The sequence below is a fragment of the Geotrypetes seraphini genome, chromosome 2 (genome assembly GCF_902459505.1).
Source record: "Geotrypetes seraphini chromosome 2, aGeoSer1.1, whole genome shotgun sequence".
NCBI classification, from domain to species: Eukaryota; Metazoa; Chordata; class Amphibia; order Gymnophiona; family Dermophiidae; genus Geotrypetes; species Geotrypetes seraphini.
Window position 1 is genome coordinate 197,122,312 of NC_047085.1, and position 21,858 is coordinate 197,144,169.

Consider the following 21,858-nt stretch of genomic DNA (forward strand, 5'->3'; position numbering starts at 1 on the left):
GTCAACAGAACTGGTGAGCACAAAAACATGATATGAGAGATGAAAATCATTTGTGGCCTCAAGATAACGGAGCAGCACAGAAAGACATTTTCCAACTCACGTGCAGAAGAAAAGTCAGGGGGCTACAGCCCAGCCCAGGGAGAAAGGAGGCAGAGAAGAAAAAGGTAGATGTGTTCTATACAATTTGCATCTAGAGGAGAAAAATCCACTGATGTGCCTTTTGCACCAGAAATAAAGCTTACGAGTTATTACAGATCATTGAGATTGTCATGTTAGTCCACTTGCTTATGTGGAAATAAGGGTCAACAGTCGAGTTGTGGTACCATAACTAAAGTACGCAGGACTTTGGCGCGCCGACAATCCCGCGGCGACATTTGTACACAGGACAAATTCATGCCGCCGTTTCCATTAGCACTCCGAGAGTGTGTGTGGGGGGAACCCCCACACTACACTTAGAAGTGTTCGCGCTGCCCAGGGTGTGTGGGGTGACACCCCAACTACACTGAAAACTGACGAAGAGTGAAAAAGGGAAGAAGAATGGGAGTTTCCAGTGTAGTATGGGGGGGTTTCCCCCCCAGGGCAGCATGAACATTTGTAAGTGTAGTGGGGGGTTCTCCCCCACACCCCTCCCGCAGAGTGCTAACGGGAATAGCGGATGTGGCAGCACGCATTTGTCCTGTGTGCAAATGTCGCTACGGAATTGTTGGCATGCCAAAGTCCTGCAAACTTTTGACGGGTCACCTTGAGTTGTTGGACTAACTAAATACACTTCTCCCTCCGTATTCGTGGTTTCCGTATTCGCGGTTTCCATATCTGCGGTTTTGATTATTCACGATTTTTCGGCCGCTGACTCCACCCCCAAAACGTCATCATTAAACTTAATAGGTTCTTATAGCAGGAACCCTGCAATGCACCAAGTACCAAGTCACAAATAGATAATAATATAGAATGAATTTTAAAGGAGAGAGATGACCGAAACACCAGGTTGAATACGACCCAAAAAACAAACAAACCCGCACACGCTCCAGGAAAGTAGCATAAAAAGCCTGATCCGCCAACGCCACAAATTTTCTACCTCCGGTCCTCAAAAGTAGCCCAATTTGGTGGGAAACACTCCCCACTGGCAACACTGACATCAAGACTCATAGGACGCCGTCCCTATAAAGGAGGCGAGTGGGGCGGAGCGGAACAGTTGGTTTAGGAGCAGCACGTGGTCTGTAATTAAACAGCTACCTTTGGACTTTAGAGGGGACAAAGTGCCCGCATCCAATAGCGGCTTGAACAATCTATTGGCTCCCTCAGTTTTTTGAACACCTCCCTCACTTGTCTTTCTGATTGGCTCTTTAGGTCTTTGCTCTGCCTTAGTCTGCGCCACCCGGGCGTTTCCACTCTTCTCCGTACTTCACCACTTCGGAGGCAGCTTTTCCTGACCAACATTCAAAAGTTAAGTTTGGAGTCTTTTGCTGGGGGGTGGGGGTGGGGGTGGGGGGTTCATAGCAGGTGTGCAGGTGTGGTGAGTTTATTTAAGCTCCCATATCAGTTCTGTTAGCGCGGTTTCAATAGCAATAATAATGTCACTTTCTCCAAAACCATGAATAACATATTGAAAAGTTATTCGCAGTTTTTCCGTATTCGCACCTATAGCCGGAACATATCCACCGCGAATACAGAGGGAGAAGTGTAAATCTTTAACAAGCTTTTGAGAATATCCTCTCTACATCAGGTCAGCTCATTCTGAGCAGCCTCCACTGAATAACAATTCAACTATCATTCCCATCTAATCTTTATGTTTAGTCCAATGAAAAGGTATCACCTATAAAGTGGTTGTTGACTCATATACAATTTATTGCACAAATGGATGCTGTGCCCTGGTGAGAAGCTTCAGCAGGTTTGTGTTATAGGAAAGGGTGACAATCAAAGCAGGACAGGAGAGCATGATTGAGCAGGAAAATTAAGCAATTTTGCTCTCAGAGTAATAAATCATATTACTTCCAGTTAACAAGACCCAGTCTTTAGAATAGGTGATAAGAACATAAGAATAGCCTTGTAGCCCGTTCTCAGTGGCCAATCCAGGTCAGTAGTACCTGGCCCAAACCCAAAGAGTAGCAACATTTCATGCTACCGATCCAGGGCAAGCAGAAGCTTCCCCCTTGTCTTAATATCAGACTATGGACTTTTCCTCCAAGAATTGTCCAAACCTTTCTTAAAACCAGCTACGCTATCCGCTCTTACCACAACCTCTGGTAATGTGTTCCAGAGCTTAACTATTCTCTGAGTGAAAAAAAAAATTTCCTGCTATTGGTTTTAAAAGTATTTCTCTGTAACTTCATCGAGTGTCCCCTAGTGTTTGTAATTTTTGATGGAGTGAAAAATCGGTCCACTTGCACCCGTTCTACTCCACTCAGGATTTTGTAGACTTCAATCATATCTCCCCTTAGCCTTCTCTTTTTCAAGCTGAAGAGCCCTAACCTTTTTAGTCTTTCCTCATACGAGAGGAGTTCCATCGCCTTTATCATCCCGCAGAACCACAGTCAAGTATCACAGCATTGATTTTTAACCTTTTGTGGGTGACAGATCCCTCTGAGAATATGGGGAAAGCTATGAGCCCCCTCCCCCCCTGAAAAAGCACACACACATCAAAACAGGTAAAACCTGTTAGCACAGGGGTGGGCAACCGGTGGCCCACCACTGAATTTTATTCAGCCCCTTTCAACACGGGAAGCATATATAGAAAAGTCATTAACTAGAGTTTTAGTGATCTTAAATATCATATTTTACAAAAAGCTATTTTAATAAATAAGTTTAAAAAATGATCACAGAAGGTACACAGAGCTCTGTGCATTTCCGATTCCAACATCACATAATGTTTCGGCACTCTAGGGCAGTGGTCTCAAACTCATGGCCCGGGGGCCACATGCGGCCCACCAGGTACTATTTTGAGGCCCTCGGTATGTTTATCATAATCACAAAAGTAAAATAAAACAGTTTCTTGATCATATGTCTCTTTAGCTATAAATGACAATATTATTATTAAGACTTAGTCAAAAGGAAATATTTATAAACTATAAAGAGTTTTACCTCATGCAAAATTGTCATTTCTATAATAAGACATTAACTATTTTTTTCTGAGGCCCTTCAAGTACCTACAAACCCAAAATGTGGCTCTGCAAAGAGTTTGAGACCACTACTCTAGGGGTACTACTGACATTTATGTGGCCCTCTGTGTATAAGGGTTGCTGCCTCCCCTGTGTTAGCAGATAAGAACTCATAGGGATCCTGCCACAGACCTGCCCCCCTCCTCCAGCACAGTCTTCCTGCTACCAAGGTAACCAATGCAGTGGGTGGGGATGCTGCAGGGCTTGGTCAGTTGATGAGAGCTTAAAGGTCCCCTGTTTCTGCTGCATTGCAGCTACTGGGTGTACATCAACTTCAATTTCTTCATATTACATTGTAAATGCTTGTGATACCCTTGTCTACCTAATATCAAGCATCCTCAAGTATTAAAGTATGATCATATCACTCCGATGTTAAAGAAATTACATTGGTTACCGATTGAGGCTGGAATTGAGTTTAAGGTCTTGACTGTAATACACCATGAGCTTTATGGCATCACCATGGTACCTTGTCCAAAGGTACACTCCAAATCGAAATTTACACTCTGAATCAACTATGAGATTAACTGAGGTAAAGGTGCAAGAGGTACATTATTTTAAAAAACTAGCAGGGCTGCTGTGTCTGTAGCAGGTCAAAGACTCTGGGACACATTGAAAGGGACATTGAGAACATGTGCAGATTTCAGGTCATTTAAGAAACTGTTAAGGAGCAGCTTATTTGTGAGATCCTTTTTTTGATTATTCTGAAGTCAATAGAGAATATAGCACTTCTATATGATTGGAATTCAAGATGATGATCTTTTAATGAGTGTCTTTGACATACACTTCCCCCTCCCCATTTGCGGTTTCCCTACTCGCGATTTCACATAATCGCAATTTTTTTTTGGGGGGGAGGAGGGAAAAAGAAACCCCATATTTTTGTCTTCCCCCCCGGCATCCTGGCCTTACCTGGTGGTCTAGCTGGTTTTCGGGGCAGGAGCCTGCCCCGTGCAGATAGCCATCTCTCTAGAGACTATGGGAACTCCCCATAGCCATTTCCTAATGGTTATCTGCACGGGGCGGGAGTGTAGAAAGATCGCTCCTGCCCCGAAAACCAGCTAGACCACCAGATAAGGCTGGGATGCCAGGGGAAGGCGGAAGGGAGGCGGGGGTGGGTCAGAGCCGGATATTCGTGGTTTTTTGCCATTCGCGGTCCGGCTCTGCCCCTATCCCTCGCGAATAACGAGGGAGAAGTGTATAATGTAAAGTCTGTTATTTTTATGTATATATTAACTGTTACCTGCTTAGTTGATAAGCAGGATAGAATTTTTAAAAATTAATTAAACAAACAATATTATAAATAACTAGTGTGCAATGAAAAAATTCAAGACCAATAGTCAAAAGTGCTTATTAGGGGAATAGCTACTGCTATCTGGACATTGCTTGTGAAAATCCTTATAGACTGCTTTTGTATCATGTGGAAAGTGCTGGCATGGAGTGTGGGCAAAATCAGCCACTCTAAAGAACTTCTCACAGAACTATGTAGAATACAAAGGCAATGATTAGGTTACGCACCTTGTCGGCAGCTGTGAGTCGTGTCCAAGGTTTGTCTGCCCGCCTGTCATAATCTTGAGCGTCTGCCACCTCCACATAGTCACTGAAGCGTATAAGGATCTTCTTTTCACGGAGCTCTTCCACAGTAGGCCTCTGGCTTAGCTGGTGGGAGGAACAGGGACAGCATATTTATTTTCCTACACTGTAAGTGTGGCACCAAAATATACCTCAAGAGGCAGAGAGAGTCTTTAGGTTGGCAAGTTTGCATTCACATTTATTAGGAAAAAAAGTATAAATGCCACCATAATAGTATCTATAATACAAAGAAGGAAGTAAAAATGATGCTCATGCATACATTTTCTAGTGCACTTCAATTTTGATCCTAATAAAACAAAATGATCTCAACAGAGATGCAAAAACAGTCAATAAAAGAAAAGCTGTCATTTCAGGGCACAACCATTTTGATCAGGGAAGATGCCAGGCCGTGTTCCACCTTCCCTCAAGTTTGGACTCTGCTGGCATATTTTCATGAAAGGTACTGTCTTCTCTGACACAGACAGACAGACTGAGGCCCAAATGCACTAAAGCCAGCGATCATCACTAAACCTCCCTCATGGGGAGGGGCCTTAGGCATCTGAGCCAATCAGGGCCTTAGGCCCCTCCCCATGCATCACATGGGATACAGAGGTAGATGCCTGAGGCCCTGATTGGAAAAGGCCTTAGATGTCTGAGCCAATGATGCAATGAGGAGGGAAGGCTTGCCATTTTGGAATGGTGGGCCTTGAAGATAGAGTCACCATGCTTCCCTCCTGCTTCCATCTTCGAAAAAAGGTATGGAGGGGGGGGGGGGGTTGGGGGAGCATCTGGTGACAGGAAAGAGTGGACATCCCTTCTGCCATTTTTTTCCTCACGTGAGGAGGTGGGGTCACCATGGCAATAGGGAGTGGGCACCACTCCTACCATTTCACTGCTGCAGGGGAGTGGTCGGCATGGCAGGAGGGAGTGGGTAACCCTCCTGCCATTTTTTTCTCATAGGAGAGGGTGGGACTGGCAAGCAGGAGGGAATGGGCATCCCTCCTGATGATTTTCGCTAGTGCGGGGGGGGGGGGGAGGGGGTTCAGGAGGTTTTAGGCGGAGGAGCGGGACTTGGGAGTGATAGCATGTGATGATCTTAAGATGGCCAAATAGGTTGAAAAGGTGATGGTGAAAGCTAGAAGAATGCTAGGGTACATTGGGAGAGGTATGGCCAGTAGGAAAAAGAGGTATCGATGCCCCTGTATAAGATTCTAGTGAGATCTCATTTGTAGAATATTCTATACAATTCTGGAGGCCACACCTCCATAAAGATATAAACAGGATGGAGTCGATCCAGAGGAAGGCTACTAAAATGGTCAGTGGTTTTCATCATAAGGCGTATGAGGACAGATTTAAAGATCTCAATATGTATACTTTAGAGTAAAGGCAGGAGTGGGGAGATATGATAGAGACGTTGAAATACCCACGTAGCATAAATGCGCTTGAGGCAAATCTCGTTCATTTGAAAGGAAGCTCCGGAATGAGAAGGCACAGGATGAAGTCAAGAGGTGATAGGCTCAGGAGTTATCTGAGGAAATATGCTTTTACTGAAAGGGTGGTAGATGAATGGAATAATCTCCCGGTAGAGGTGGTAGAGACAAATACTGTGTTTGAGTTCAAGAAAGTGTGAAGCAGGCATGTGGGATCTCTTACGGAGAGGAGGAGATAGTAGATGCTGTGGATGGCCATTTGGCCTTTATCTGCCATCATGTTTCTATGATAAAGACATTTAAATACTTGAGAGACAGTAATATAGAAACAAATCTTTTCTGGAGAAGGGAAAATGGTAGCCATTGCATGCACTGCCATATTCCAGCCATGCTCTGCTATGTACTGCCTTACCCCGCTTTGTACTGTCAGGCACTATAATGTACTAACAAGCTTTATTAGTTACTGCAATGTCATACCAAATTCATAACATCACATCCCCATGCTGCATGAGGTCTTGTCCTGTCATAGCCTATTAAGCATTGCCATGCTCCCCTATCTATTGTCCTATCATGTTATGACCTAAAATATACTATCATGCTCTACATTACTATACCCTGTTATTCTTTATTATGTATACTCTGTTATGCTTTATTATGCATGTAAACTTGTAACCTGTTCTGAGCTCTTCCGGAAGGACAGGAAATAAATCCAAATAAATAAATAAAGCAGAGGACATGAATTGAGGTTGTGGAGTAGTAGACTGAGAAGTAACGTCAGAAAATTATTTTTCATGGACAGGGTGATTGATGCTTGGAATGCCTTTCTGAGGGAGGTGGCAGAGATGAAAACGGTGATGGAATTCAAAAAGGCATGGGATGAACACAGAGGATCTCTAATTAGAAAATGAGTGGTATAAAAAAAACAAAATTTAAATGGTTGCATGTATGTTTGATGTGTCGAATGGTGCGTAGCTAACAACTCTGGCTGTGAAGAACTAAGGCCGGTAAAGGGCAGACATTATGGGGCTCATAATCAAAAAATATAAACGTCCAAAAAGCGCCCTAAATCGGCACTTGGACGTCCTAATCGCCAGGACGTCCATGTGCCTATAATCAAAATCGCCTTTCTGGATGCTTAGTGAGGTGTCCCAGCCTCTGTGCATCCAGAGCTCGAGATGGGCATGGTGGAGGCGTGTTATGGGCAGGGTTTGGGCGTGCACAAGGGAGGATTAGACTTGGACGTCTTGCAGTTATAATCGAACGTTTTGCAAGATGTCCTGGATGGAACTTAGACGTTCGGAGCTAGACCTGTTTAAGAAGTATCTAAGTGCCACAAAGGTGCCCAAACTTACCAGATGACCACTTCATGAATCAAGGTAAGACACCCCCGCACTCCCCCAGTGCTCACTGACTCTCTTTTACCATATAAAAATGAGAACAAAAAGATACATACCTGGCTCTAGAACAGCAGCATCTGGTATGGGGAAGCCTTGTAGAGCATCAGGTGTATAAAGTTACCTGGTAGGTGGGCTAGTGAACTATATAGAAGAGGACCCAGGCCCATAAGGAACTGCATCCACAACATCTATGGTATTAAGTATGAGCCCATCAAAACCCACCCAAACCTTACTATACTGCTATATATGTGCTACCTGTAGCCATAAGGGATATTGGGGTGGTAGACAGGTGGGTATAGTAGGATTGTTTTTTTTTAATTTTTTTTTTTTTTTGGGGGGGTTCACTATAAATTATAAGGGGGTTATGGTGAGATATACATCTGACACCATTTATATGAAGTTCACAGCAGTGCCTTCTAAGGTGACCAATCCATTACTATGCTGGCTCCTCCCATGTCCAAATGGTCTGGATTAGGATGATTTGAACATGGACGTTTTTGTATTCAAAAATGGCCATAAAAGTTAGACATCCTAAAGGCCAAGATGTCCGAATAGGTCATTTTTGAAAAAAAAAAATTGGGTGTCTAGTGGTTTTGAAAATGGATGTGTCCCTGCCCCCGATATTTGGATGTTTTGCGGGATACATCCACAGTCGGACTTAGACGCACTATCGAAAATGCCCCTCCTCGTGTCCTGTATTCGACAATTCAGTTTAGGATGGGCTGGAGAAGGCTTTGATGGAAACTCCAGTAATTTGAACTGTGAGGACACTGCTAGGCAGACTTTACAGCCTCCATCCTGCTAATGACAAGATGGTTTGGATAGCATGGTTTGATTGACCTGTTTTTGCAGCGCATCTCATGCGGAACTTCTATGCATTCGCATTTTTGGATTGTTTAGCTTTTCCATGTATCTTCCACCCTAGGACTAGCAGGGACGCCCGAGAAAGACTCTCTTGTCAAAACATGGACCATGTTGGATCCAATTCTCCCAGCGGACTAGTCCTTAAGGTTTTTATGTGTATTGCTATGTTGACTTTTTAATATTTTTAAGAGTCCATTTCGTCTCTCTATGGTTTTTCTTTGGTTTCTCTTGGATAGGATGGAGTGGGCAACTCCAGTAATTGAAACAAAAGGACAATGCCGGGCAGACTTCTAAGGTCTATATCTCAGAAATGCCAAAGAAAGACAATTTAATCATGCAATGAGAATTAGTGCAACCTGTTGGGCAGACTGAACGGACTGTTCAGTTCGTTATCTGCTGTCATTTGCTATGTTATTATATTACTGTGGGAGGGAATGGGCACATCAGGGGCATTCTGACTAACCTCAAGTATGCACTATAAAATACTTGCTTTTGTTTGCACAACTGCTACATTTAGGCATCATAAGAATAGCCTTACTGGGTCAGACCAATGGTCCATGAAGCCCAGTAGCCCGTTCTCACGGTGGCCAATCCAGGTCCCTAGTACCTGGCCAAAACCCAAAGAGTAGCAACATTTCATGCTACCGATACAGGGCAAGCAGTGGCTTCCCCCAGGTCTTTCTCAAAAACAGACTATGGACTTTTCCTCCAGGAATTTGTCCAAACCTTTCTTAAAACCAGCTACGCTATCCGCTATCACTATTTATGCCAGCCGTAGATGTGGTTGTACTATGGACTTTTCCTCCAGGAACTTGTCCAAACCTTTCTTAAAACCAGCTACGCTATCCGCTATCACTATTTATGCCAGCCGTAGATGTGGTTGTACTATGGACTTTTCCTCCAGGAACTTGTCCAAACCTTTCTTAAAACCAGCTACGCTATCCGCTATCACTATTTATGCCAGCCGTAGATGTGGTTGTACTATGGACTTTTCCTCCAGGAACTTGTCCAAACCTTTCTTAAAACCAGCTACGCTATCCGCTATCACTATTTATGCCAGCCGTAGATGTGGTTGTACTATGGACTTTTCCTCCAGGAACTTGTCCAAACCTTTCTTAAAACCAGCTACGCTATCCGCTATCACTATTTATGCCAGCCGTAGATGTGGTTGTACTATGGACTTTTCCTCCAGGAACTTGTCCAAACCTTTCTTAAAACCAGCTACGCTATCCGCTATCACTATTTATGCCAGCCGTAGATGTGGTTGTACTATGGACTTTTCCTCCAGGAACTTGTCCAAACCTTTCTTAAAACCAGCTACGCTATCCGCTATCACTATTTATGCCAGCCGTAGATGTGGTTGTACTATGGACTTTTCCTCCAGGAACTTGTCCAAACCTTTCTTAAAACCAGCTACGCTATCCGCTATCACTATTTATGCCAGCCGTAGATGTGGTTGTACTATGGACTTTTCCTCCAGGAACTTGTCCAAACCTTTCTTAAAACCAGCTACGCTATCCGCTATCACTATTTATGCCAGCCGTAGATGTGGTTGTACTATGGACTTTTCCTCCAGGAACTTGTCCAAACCTTTCTTAAAACCAGCTACGCTATCCGCTATCACTATTTATGCCAGCCGTAGATGTGGTTGTACTATGGACTTTTCCTCCAGGAACTTTGATGCACAATGGCAGGCTTACGCCAGTATTCTATAACGGATTTGGCATGCAACTCTGCTATTATAGAATACTAGCTTAGGCCTGGATTCCCTTTGGGACGCAAAATGTTAGGTGGTGGTAGGCATCCTACCACCACCTAACTTAATTGTTTTAATTGGTGCTAAATGACGCAGTTATTGACTGTGTCATTTAAAACCAATTAAAATAATTACAAAAAAAAAAAAGCGCTGTTACGTGGCCTCCAGGATTGGCGCCTGGGCCCCTGGTGGCTAGTGGTGCATAATGACACCGAAGCGGAGAGGGTTTGGTTAAGGTGGCGCCGGACTTCGGCATCGCTATGCGCCGCTGGGTGCGATTCAGAAGGGACCCTAGGTACCAGAAATGTAGGTCTGTGATACCCTGGACTACATTTTTGGCACCTAGGGTCCCATCAAGCTGTGATTCTGGAAGCGGCACCTGTTGGTGATTTACACGCGGTAGGTGCTGCTTACAGAAGCAGCCCCTTAGTGCCCGATTTTCTGGCATCTAAATTTTAGTACCGTTTATACAATTGCCCCTTTACAGTACTAAAGCTGAATATTTCTGCTGAACACCTCAGCACTAGAGAATGACACGGGGACAAATTTGTCCCCATCCCCAGTGAGAACTCAATTTCCCCATCCCATCCCCGCTAGTTTTGTCTCTGGCCCTGCCCCATTACTGTAAGCTCTGCACAAGCCTCGAACACTTATGATTTTAAAGTGTTTGAGGCTTATACAGATGAGGACGGAGCTTACAGAAATGGGGCAGGAACAGGAAAAGACTCTCCGGGATGGGACAGGATGGGAAAATGAGTTCCCGCGGGAATGGGGAAAAATTTGTCCCCATGTCATTCCTACTCAGCACTATCTGGACAGTGGCAGAGCAGTCCGTGGATGGAGCCAGAGGTTAATGGTTTGCAGCGATATTCAGACTGTTGACTGGATAGTTTACCAGATAATGATGTGGTGTACAAACCTAAGGATTAGATTAGATTAGATTAGATAAAATTTGGCCAGTGAAAAAGCTGCTAGCAGTCTGAATATTGCCACTAACTGAACATCACCACTGGTCAACTGATTTCTAAATAACATTGCCAGTCAGTATCCAGATACCAGTGCTGTATATATGGTGGTGGTGGGGTTACCCCCATGACTGCCAGTGTTTTCAAAACCACTGGCCACTGCGGGATTGATATCAGTCCCTACGTTTTTACTTAAGCTGGTTTTTGCAAAGCCACGGTACAGGTTTCTACCACGGGCCGGTGAGGTAAATGCTCTCACGCTCATAGAATTCCTGTAAGCATCAGAACAGTTTCCTTGCCGGCCTGCAGTAGAAACTTCTACTGTGGCTTTGTATAAAGAGCCCTTAAGTTAGATTTTGAAATTGTCTTATAACATTTTATGAAGAAATGACCCGTGCTCAAAAATATTACCATGACTAGTAATCATAGCTTCTAATTATGGTCTACTAATTGAAGGAGCTCATCAAAAATGTTGTGCCGACACGCTCACCTCCCTCATGCTGCACTTCTGATTGGCTACAGCTGGCTCCCAGGCTGCTGTCTGTTTCAGCGGGGGCCTGTACTACGTGCAAACTATGCTTGTACACTGGTCACTGGAAACCCATGCAGAGAAACAACTGCACATTATCTAGAGTGGCAGAAACATGCTTGTTAACAGCAGCGTATAACATAACATAGCAAATGACAGCAGATAAAGAGACCTGTGTGGTCTTTCCAGTCTGCCCAAAAGTCACACTCGTTCTCAAGGCAATATTGAAGCAACAAACCAGTAATTATTCATTTTGGTTGCTAAGTTCCAGTATAAGATGTCTTCCCCTCCTCCCTCGAGATAGGTAAGACCTGTACTCAGACAATTTGAATGTGGTATAAAATACACATAATTGCTTCTGATCCTTGTTGCCACATATAGAACAGAGACTGAAGAAGTCTGTCTGGCATCGGCTACACTGGCCCACTGCTAGAGTCACTGTCAAAGCTAACACCAGCCCCTCTTGATCCATCTTGTCATATACTGGAGACAGACCGTAGAAGTCCATCTGGTATCATCTTCACTTCCCTGCTACGGGGGCTTCCATTTAAGTATCACTCCTGTGCGTCATAATTGAAGTTGTAGTTTTTAATCTGTCAAGTTTTGTGTTGATACTATCCTCTTTCTATTTAGCAATCCTTTGTGTTATGGTTACCATATGGCTCCAGAAAAAGGAGGATGGATTGAGACATCCGGGTTTTACTTTCATTGCTTTCAATAGAAGTGAAACCCAGATTCTCAATCTGTCTTCCTTACCTCCATTGTTTTTAGTGAAAGTAAAACCCGGATGTCTCAATCCATCCTCATTTTTCTGGAGCCATATGGTAACCCTACTTTGTATTTATTCCACGCATTTTAGAACTCTGACACTGTTTTTGCCTCCATCACCTCTACAAACTCATGGAAACACTAATCAAACAGGAACTTGACAAAATTCTAGATGAAGAAAATCTACGTGATCCACAGCAACACGGATTCACCAGGGGAAGGTCCTGCCAATCTAATCTGATTGACTTCTTTGATTGGGTGACCAGTCATCTGGATGCCGGTGAGTCCCTTGACGTGATATACTTGGACTTCAGCAAAGCTTTTGATAGCGTTCCACACCGCAGGCTGTTGAACAAACTAAAATCGATGGGATTAGGGGATACATTCACAACATGGGTAAGGGATTGGCTAGATGGTAGGCTTCAAAGGGTGATGGTAAATGGTACCCCCTCCAAAACGTCAGCAGTGATGAGTGGAGTACCTCAGGGCTCCGTCTTAGGGCCGATTCTATTCAATTTATTCATAGGAGATTTGACCCAAGGACTTAGAGGAAAAGTATCACTGTTTGCCGACGATGCCAAACTATGCAACATAGTTGGCAAAAGCAGTGTGCCTGACTTTATGACGCAGGACCTAAGACAGCTTGAACAGTGGTCATCAACTTGGCAGCTGGGCTTCAATGCTAAAAAATGTAAGGTAATGCACCTAGGCAAAAAAAATCCACACAGAACTTACACACTAAATGGTGAAACCTTGTCCAGGACCACGGTGGAACGTGATTTAGGAGTGATCATTAGCGACGATATGAAGGCTGCCAATCAAGTAGAGAAAGCATCGTCCAAGGCAAGACAAATGATGGGCTGTATCCGTAGGGGTTTTGTCAGCAGAAAACCTGAAGTCATAATGCCGCTGTACAGATCCATGGTGAGACCTCATCTCGAGTATTGTGTTCAATTCTGGAGACCACACTACCGAAAAGATGTGTTGAGAATTGAGTCGGTTCAGCGAATGGCTACCAGGATGGTTTTGGGGCTCAGGGAACTCACGTATGAAGAAAGGTTAAAAAAACTGCGGATGTACTCACTGGAGGAGCGAAGAGAGAGAGGGGACATGATTGAGACCTTTAAGTATATTACTGGGCGTATAGAGGTGAAAGATGATATCTTCAGTCTTATAGGGCCCTCAGTAACCAGAGGTCACTCGCTGAAAATCAGGGGAGGGAAATTTCAGGGTGATGCGAGGAAGTACTTCTTCACTGAAAGGGTGGTAGATCATTGGAACGAGCTGCCTCAGAGGGTGATTGAGGCCAGCAGCGTGTTAGATTTCAAGAGAAAATGGGATATTCATGTGGGATCTCTGGGAGAGTAGGAGTCAGGGGGTGGGTCATTGGTATGGGCAGACTCGATGGGCTGTAGCCCTTTTCTGCCGTCAATTTCTATGTTTCTATGTTTCTATGTAAGGGCTTCCACCACCCTCTCCATGAAGTATTTCCTGATATTACTCCTAAGTCTCATATGTCCTCTAGTTTTACTGCTTCTCCATCTGTAGAATAGATTTGTTTGCAGATTAATACTCTTCAAATATTTAAATGCCAGTATCATATTTTCTCTATCCATTCTTTGCTCCAGGTATTCAATTCTCTTCTCACACATCTCTCGGCGTAATCCTGATATCATTTTCATTGCCTTCCTCTGGATTACTTCAAGTCTTCTTACATCCTTAGCAAGATATGGCCTCCAGAACTGAACACAGTATTCCACGTGGAGCCTCACCAATGACTTGTACAGGGATATCAACACTGCTGTCAATTCCTCTCTCTATGCAGCTCAGCATCCTTCTGGTTACGGCCACCATTTTGTCACCTTGTTTTGCAGCCTTGAGATCCTCAGCTATTATCATACCAAGGCCCCTCTCTGTCTGTGCATATCAGCTTCTCACCCCCCAAGCATATACAGCTTCTTTGGATTTTTGCTCCCCAAGGGCATCACTCTGCACTTCTTTACATTAAATTTTAACTGCCAGACATTAGACCATTCTTTCAACCTTCGCAGATCTCTTCTCACATTTTCTCTTCCCTCCAGCGTATCTACTCTGTTGCAAATCTTTGCGTCAGCTGCAAAGAGACACACTTTTCCTTCTAATCCTTTAAAAATATCACTCACAAATATACTGAACAGAAGAAGAGACACTGCCCTTGCAGGGTCTCATGTATCATCAGCAGAAAGTTTTAAGGTGGGCTGTCACAGGATGGCAATAAGTGCCAGTTTAGGGAATGGATAGGTTCTGCCCCACAGAGAGGGCAAAATTAAGGCATAGGCAACTCAGCACATTGATCATCCACATTTTCATGCAGGACTTTAGTGAATTCGTCGGCCTGCATGCAATTGGGCACGGATCAGACACGGAAAGGAGGTTAGTGAATCTAGCCCTAAGCTAGCTGGTGTTAGAAAGAAGAATTGCGGAATGGGAGAAGAGCCGCTGCTGCTCAGAGAGGTCCATCTGTTCTCCCCATCCCACGTACATTGTCTCTAGTTGGCAGGAGAAGTCACTGAGCAGTTTTTTCATTCTAGAGATTTCAATACCATTATCTTATGGAATAGTACTGTTTGGTACATCGCTTCTGTCCAAGAACCCGCTTAAAGATCATAAAGATAGACTCCTTCTTATTATTATTGGAGTTGCTTTGCAAATGATAACAAAGAATTGGAAGCATTGGGATCAATTAAACTTTTCATTCTGGTGGGAAACACTGCGTATGTATTATCGTTTTGAGCTATGATTAGCAGAAAAATCTGGTGATTCTCGAAAGTTCAAAGATATTTGGGGTCCATTAGATACTTATGTCAAGTTTCTTTAAATGCTATATTTATTTTATTTATTTATTCAATTTTCTATATTGTTCTTCCAAGGGAGCTCAGAACAGTTTACATGAATTTATTCAGGTACTTGAGCATTTTTCCCTGTCTGTCCTGATGGGCTCACAATATATCTAATGTACCTGGAGCAATGGGGGGATTAAGTGACTTGCCCAAGGTCATAAGGAGCAGCACAGGTTTGAACCCACAACCTCAGGGTGCTGAGGCTGTAGCTTTAACCACTGCACCACACTCTCCCCCCCATGCTGTTATCATTTTCTGAAACCCTGCCAGATTTGGGATCCTTTGTTGCTTCATACACATCCATGGTGGGTTGGGGGGGGGGTTTTTGAGAGGTTCTTTCATTTCATATGTAGTACATTAGTGCTTTTCTGGTTGTGCTAACTGTTTATGCAAAAATTCTTGCACTTTGTATCAGCTTTCTTTTTATAAAATCAAGAAACAGTCTTTAAAACGAAAAAAATAAAAATAAACAAATCACATCGGGGTAGGAAAAATTGTAAATTTAAGCAACCCTATATAGAAGGAGAAAATATCTTTTGAATAGAAAAAGATTCCAAAGAAACACTAAAAAAAACCTGTGTGTTTGTGTATGTGTGTGTGGAGGGAGGGGGGTGGGGGGTGAGAACACATGAATGTCTTAAGGAAAATACAGTTTTAGCAAAACAAAAATGAGTAACACGGCTTCAGTAAAAGGATGCAATGGAAGAGAAAAGCAGCCATTCAGCCACAGGAAATTCCAGCTCTCTGAATGGGAAAGTAGGTCTCTCTTACCTTGCGTGTTAATCTTCTTTTTATCTCCCGTTTCTCCTCTTGTTCCTCTTGCTCATTCCGAGCTAGAAACGAGACATAATCAGTCAAAAACCAGGGTCCACCCTGAGCTAGCTGTGAGACCCCCAAGGGCACTGTTCATTGTAGAAGGGGAACAAGCAAGTGCAGGCGGTCTGAGCCTGATTTACTGGAGTTCTTGCCCAGAGAGACAGTGTTAGGCAGGGTCTTAGTAAACTGGGCCCTTTATTCCAGGGTACGGATGTGGGTTGCTTCCAGTCTGAACAGTTATCTTTTCTTTTTCCAGTCTCCATTAAATACAATCTGAATTGTTTGTGGAAAAGCCAAACTGGTGAACAATCTGCGCAAAAGTTTCCATGTTTCTTTGAAATAGAACTACATCAAGTCTGAAGCCCATTCCTGACTTACATGTAGGTTATTCTATTTTTTTTTTTTACATCTACTGTGAATATTTCTAACATAAGAAGGGTCTCTTCTCACAGATAGAGAGGGCTAGATTCTATAAATGGCATGAAAATTGGGCACAGATAAAATTTGGTGCTTCAAGATGAGCATTCTATATAGAATAGCGTTGGGCACCAAACTCAGGGTCGGATTCTGTATAGGACGTCCTATATAGAATCGATTCTGTCCTCACAGACAAATGCCTAAACCCGCCTAACACCACGATTCTCTAATCGGCGTCCATGTCACAGGCGCCAGTTAGAGAACTGGGTTGCTGCTGAGCTAATCTCAGCAAGGGAATCTCCCTACTGCAATCAGTTTAGCGACCGTGACAGAGAACCTGCCCCTCCCCCTCAAATGTCCACAGCAGGTGGAGTGTTCAATTCCTCCTGCCGCCACCCCTCCAAGACATCCACCAGCAGGAGGGATGCCCAGTCCCTCCTGCTGGAACTCCCCTCCCCGAGACATCCCCCGGCACTCCAAACCCCCCCGGACCTCACAAATACATTTTTAGTTGGCTGGTCGGAGGGATGATTACTCCGTCCGGACAGCAGGCCCGTCTCCACTGAATGGCAGGCCTTCCCCTTCCTGGTGCATCATGGGATGCACCAGGGAGGGACCTAAGGCCCTGACTGGCCCAGGCGCTTAAGGCCCCTCCATTATATGTTAAAGATCATATTAAAGCCACACCATTGCAGGATCTACAGGGTAAGGAAGAGGCACTGTGGATCAATTTGGAAAGAGGGAATGGCAAATATATTTACATTGGTGTGATATACAGGCTTCCTTCACAGACAGAAGAAGTGGACAGAGATTTAATAGTAGACATTCAGAATATATCTAAAAAAGGGGAAGTTTTACAAATAGGTGATTTTAACATGCTAGATGTTGACTGGGGTATCCCTATTGCAGGGTCTTCTACAAGTAGGAAGATCCTGGATTCTCTACAAGGAGAACTGCTCTAGTAGTTGGTAATGGGTTGGGGGTCATACTGGACTTAGTACTTACAAACGGGGAAAGTGTTTCTGATGTTACAGTGGGTGATCATCTGGCATCTAGTGATCACTGCATGGTATGGTTTAATATTAAGACTGGTATAGAGATGTTTGGAATTGGGGAGTACATCAAGGAATTGTTATCTGGATGAAAATGTCTGGAAGGAGTAGAAATGTAATGGGCAAAATTGAAAGGAGTTATTGTAAGGGTGACAAATCTTTTTGTGAGGCAAGTAAGTAAAAATAAGAGGAAAAGAAGGCCATTTTGGTTCTCAAAAGTAGGAACTGAGAAGGTAAGGAATATGAGGTTAGCTTTCATAAACTACAAAAGGTCACAGAAAAAGGAAGACAGGCAAAAAATATCTGGAAAAGTTAAGAGAGGCTGGTTGAGAAGTCAGGAAAGTAAAGATACAAATGGAAGAAAAAAATAGCTGACATAGTAAAACGGGGAGAAAAAACATTTTTTAGATATATCAGTGATGGAAGAAGTACAGAAATGGCATTGTGAGACTCAAAAGTAAAGGGGAGGAACATGTAGAAACCTATAAAAAAGGCTGAATTGCTTAACAAATATTTCTGTTCTGTGTTCACAGCTGAAGATCTGGGAATAAGACCGCAGAACCCAAATGCGAATAGGGATGATGAAGTGGTAGACCCTGATCGATTTTCAGAGGGTTGTGTTCAAAAGGAGCTAGCTAAATTAAAGGTAAATAAAGTGATGGGGCCAAATGGTGCACATCCGAGAGAACTGAAGGAATTTAGGGAAGTTCTGGTGGCTCTGCTGACTGACTTTTCAATGCTTCTCTAGAGTCGGGAGTGGTACTGGAGGACTGGAGAAGGGCAGATGTGGTCCCTCTTCACAAAAGTGGAAGTAAGGAAGAAATAGGGAATTACAGGCCAGTAAGTCTGACTTCTGTGGTAAGCAAATTAATGGAAACACTTCTAAAACAGAGAATGGTGACGTTTCTGGAATCCTGTGGATTATAGGACCAGAGGCAATATGGATTCACCAGAGGTAGGTCTTGTCAGACAGATCTGATCAATTTCATTTACTGGGTGACCAGAGAATTGGGTAGAGGGAGTGCACTAGATGTGGTGTATTTAGATTTTAGCAAAGCCTTAGACAGACATTTAGTAAATAAAATGAGTGCTCTTGGGATGGGCACCAAAGTGATGGGCTGGGTCAGGAACTGGTAAGTGGTTAATGGAGATCGCTTTGAGGAAAGGGATGTTACCAGTGGTGTGCCTCAAGGTTCTTGGGCCTGTTCTTTTTAACATTTTTATAAGTGATATTGCTGAAGGTCTATCAGGTAAGATTTGCCTCTTTGCGGATGATACCAAAATCTGCAATAGAGTAGACACCTCAGATGGTGTGAATAACATGAAGAAAGACCTAGCAAAGCTTGAAGAATGGTATGAAATTTGGCAGCTACAATTTAATGCTAAGAAATGCAAGGCCATGCATTTGGGCTGCAAAAACCCAAAGTATAGTTTAGGGGCTGAAGAACTTATGTGCACGACAGAAGAGCAAGACTTAGGTGTGATTATACTGTATGTGAGAGAGAAAGAGATAATGGTTACTGTGGATGGGCAGACTAGAAGGGTCATTGGCCTTTATCTGCCATCATATTTCTATGTTTATATCCTTTAGTAGATAAATATTTTGGCATGTAGATTGTATATGCTTTGGCTGCTCAGGTCACAGTGCAAACAAGATACTGGTGGCAACTCTATAAACTGGCACCAAGATTTAGATGCCCCAATGCCATGCTCTTAGAGTCAATTCTATAATGGTATCTTGGCATCAAAATGCCATTATAGAATACTAGGATAAGTGGGCATTGGTTCTTCTAAAGTCAGGCATCAGCAGTTAGGCCAAGTCAATGGTAATTGCCGGTGCTTAATTGTGCCCTGAAGTGCATATAAGTTATAGGGGTCAATATTTAGCCCGCGACACTCAGTGTTTTGCTGGCCACTGGTGGCATTATGCTTGGAAATTCAATGTTGATCCATGTCCGGGCATTGGCATTAGATTTCCAGGTTTTTGAAGCTAGCTAAAACATAGCTAGTTAAGTGTGGGTTACCACATAGGACGGACTTTTATACGGTCTTATTGATGCAGTTACCTTGGCTGCTTAAGTATTGAATACTGGCACGTAACCAGCCAAGTACCGCCTATGTCCCCAGAATAGCTACTTTGCAGTATGGTGCTAACTGGTTATTTTCAGCGGCCTTAACCGGTTAAGCGTCGCTGAAAATGAGCGGATAGAGACAAACGGGTGATTTAATCGGCCAGGAGCCATTTCTGGCCAGTTATAAATCACTTTGAATATCAACCACAAAGTATTCTATAAGATACATGCTTATCTCTGAGATATGCCCATGAACTGCTCATGTTATAGAACAGTGGTTAGCACTTCTATGCATAATTGTCAATTAGTGGCACTAGTCACACGCGTAAGCGTTGTTATACTATAACTTATTTTGTTTGACCAGCTGGAGTGGCCCAAGATGAGTCCTACAGGTTTTGTAGGCTTTGTGTTACGTGCTATTTTGATTGCAAAACTCCCCCCCCCCCCTCAGTACTGCTGCTGTGGTTCTCTGCTGATCTGCCAACATTGCAACTGTTGCAAATGCAGAGAATGGACATTACAAACTTTAATTTGTCGGGAGGTATCTGATTCCAAAACTTTTGGGAGTGTTTCTGGCATACTTTAACTCCTGTTGCAAGAAGTAGAGTTTTGAACCTGCCATTCAAAGTCCGATGTGGTGTTGTATTGTGTTGTCGGCTATGGGAGTGGTGTGGGGATGGGGTGCGGGTGGGAGGTATATTTGGGGGGGTGCGCGAGTGGTTTTTCAGCCAGTGTTTGTTCCTTGTGATGTACATGCTGATGCGTAAGATGTTTAGAAATTTAAAGATAACATAACTTATGCATACAATTACTGTATTATAGAATTCTGTTATTAGCTTTAACAATGTTTTCCCATGGTTATATAAGGTTTGATACAAGACGAGAGATGTGGGTAATGTCATCTGTTTCACATACACACGCCCAGGCCCAAGGAGAGGTGGGTGCAGCCAGTACATCGCTCCAGGGCCTATGAAGCTCAAGGAGGCCCAATGAAGCCCAAGAAACATCACAAAAACCAAAATGTGTTAGAAATAAATAATAATATACACATATACATGTGTGTAGAATTTTGTATAAGGTCCTATACACCTTCTTTGTACCGGGGCCCGGATTTTCTCTCGGCAGCTCTGCATACACCCACATACAAACACAACATAAATGCCTTTTGTAGCACAAAATTAAATTCTAACCACCCAATATTCAGCACTATTTAACTGGCCGGGAACGGCTCCTGGCCGTTTAAATAGCATTCGGTTGGCTAACTGCTAATATTCAGCGACTTACCTGGCTAGCCATAAATATTTACACCCTGGCCAGTTACGTTTAGCACCTAAGACAGACCACTTAAATAGCTGGTCTATCCCTGGCTGCTAATAAGTTAGCCGGTTAGTGCTGAATACTGCATAGCCAACTAATGTTTTAGCTGCCCTAGAAACCTGGATATTCAATGCCAGTCACCGGGAACAGCCCTGCACTGACTATCTGGACTCAGCACCTCCCGTGGTCTGAATATTGGTCTCTAAGTCTCTCGTTTTCTTTGTGAACTCCAATAGGTCAAAAATACAGACAGGCAGTTAAACTTAGAGGACTTCAACTTGTAGCATTTAAAACCTGAGAGAGAGTTCAAGATGTGAAGCAAACTCTACCCCTTGGTATACTACATACACTGCTAATTCCTCAAGCACGCATATTCAGGAGCCACACTCACTGCTCACCTTCCACAGCCACCACTTAGCACATATTCTATGGTTCAGTACATGATGCAGTGCTTTCATTTGTAGCTTGCTCTCAGAATTCTCCTGGTTGACTCTTGCTGTGATTTATCCAGGAATATCTACCCGGAGCACTAGGAAGGGGTGAAACTCCAATAATTCTGTCCCAATATTTGGGGGGATGGGATTATTTGTTAATAGTTTGGAAGGGAAGCGCTCATCTCATCTTACCAACCAGAAAAGAATGCAAGCAGCTCTAAAACAGGACTGAAAGGCTAAGAGGATATCTGCAGCAAAAAGACATTTGTGAACAGAAGCAAGTGAATTCTGCCTGACACATTTTGAGCCTTTACATTCCGACTGTTCATTGACTATTGTGACACCTAAGGGTGTCACAGTAGGATTGTGGAGGTCAACACAGCTCTTAGTTAAGTGCATGGAGCCCTATCTGAGATATCAGCACAATAATGTTCATGGGAG

At 43.5% G+C, this 21,858-nt stretch overlaps 1 protein-coding gene across 8 annotated transcripts in view; it reads right to left on the reverse strand.

Annotated features, from left to right (window-relative positions):
* Nucleotides 1–21,858, reverse strand: part of PHACTR1 (phosphatase and actin regulator 1) — a 281,124-nt gene that overhangs the window by 12,770 nt on the left and 246,496 nt on the right. For all 8 annotated transcript variants that reach the window (XM_033934653.1, XM_033934652.1, XM_033934647.1 and 5 more), the window contains 2 exons: nucleotides 16,081–16,142; nucleotides 4,668–4,808 (listed from right to left, as the gene is read on the reverse strand). In XM_033934653.1, the coding sequence (XP_033790544.1) occupies nucleotides 4,668–4,808; nucleotides 16,081–16,142 (203 nt within the window). The remainder of the gene's footprint in view (nucleotides 1–4,667; nucleotides 4,809–16,080; nucleotides 16,143–21,858) is intronic.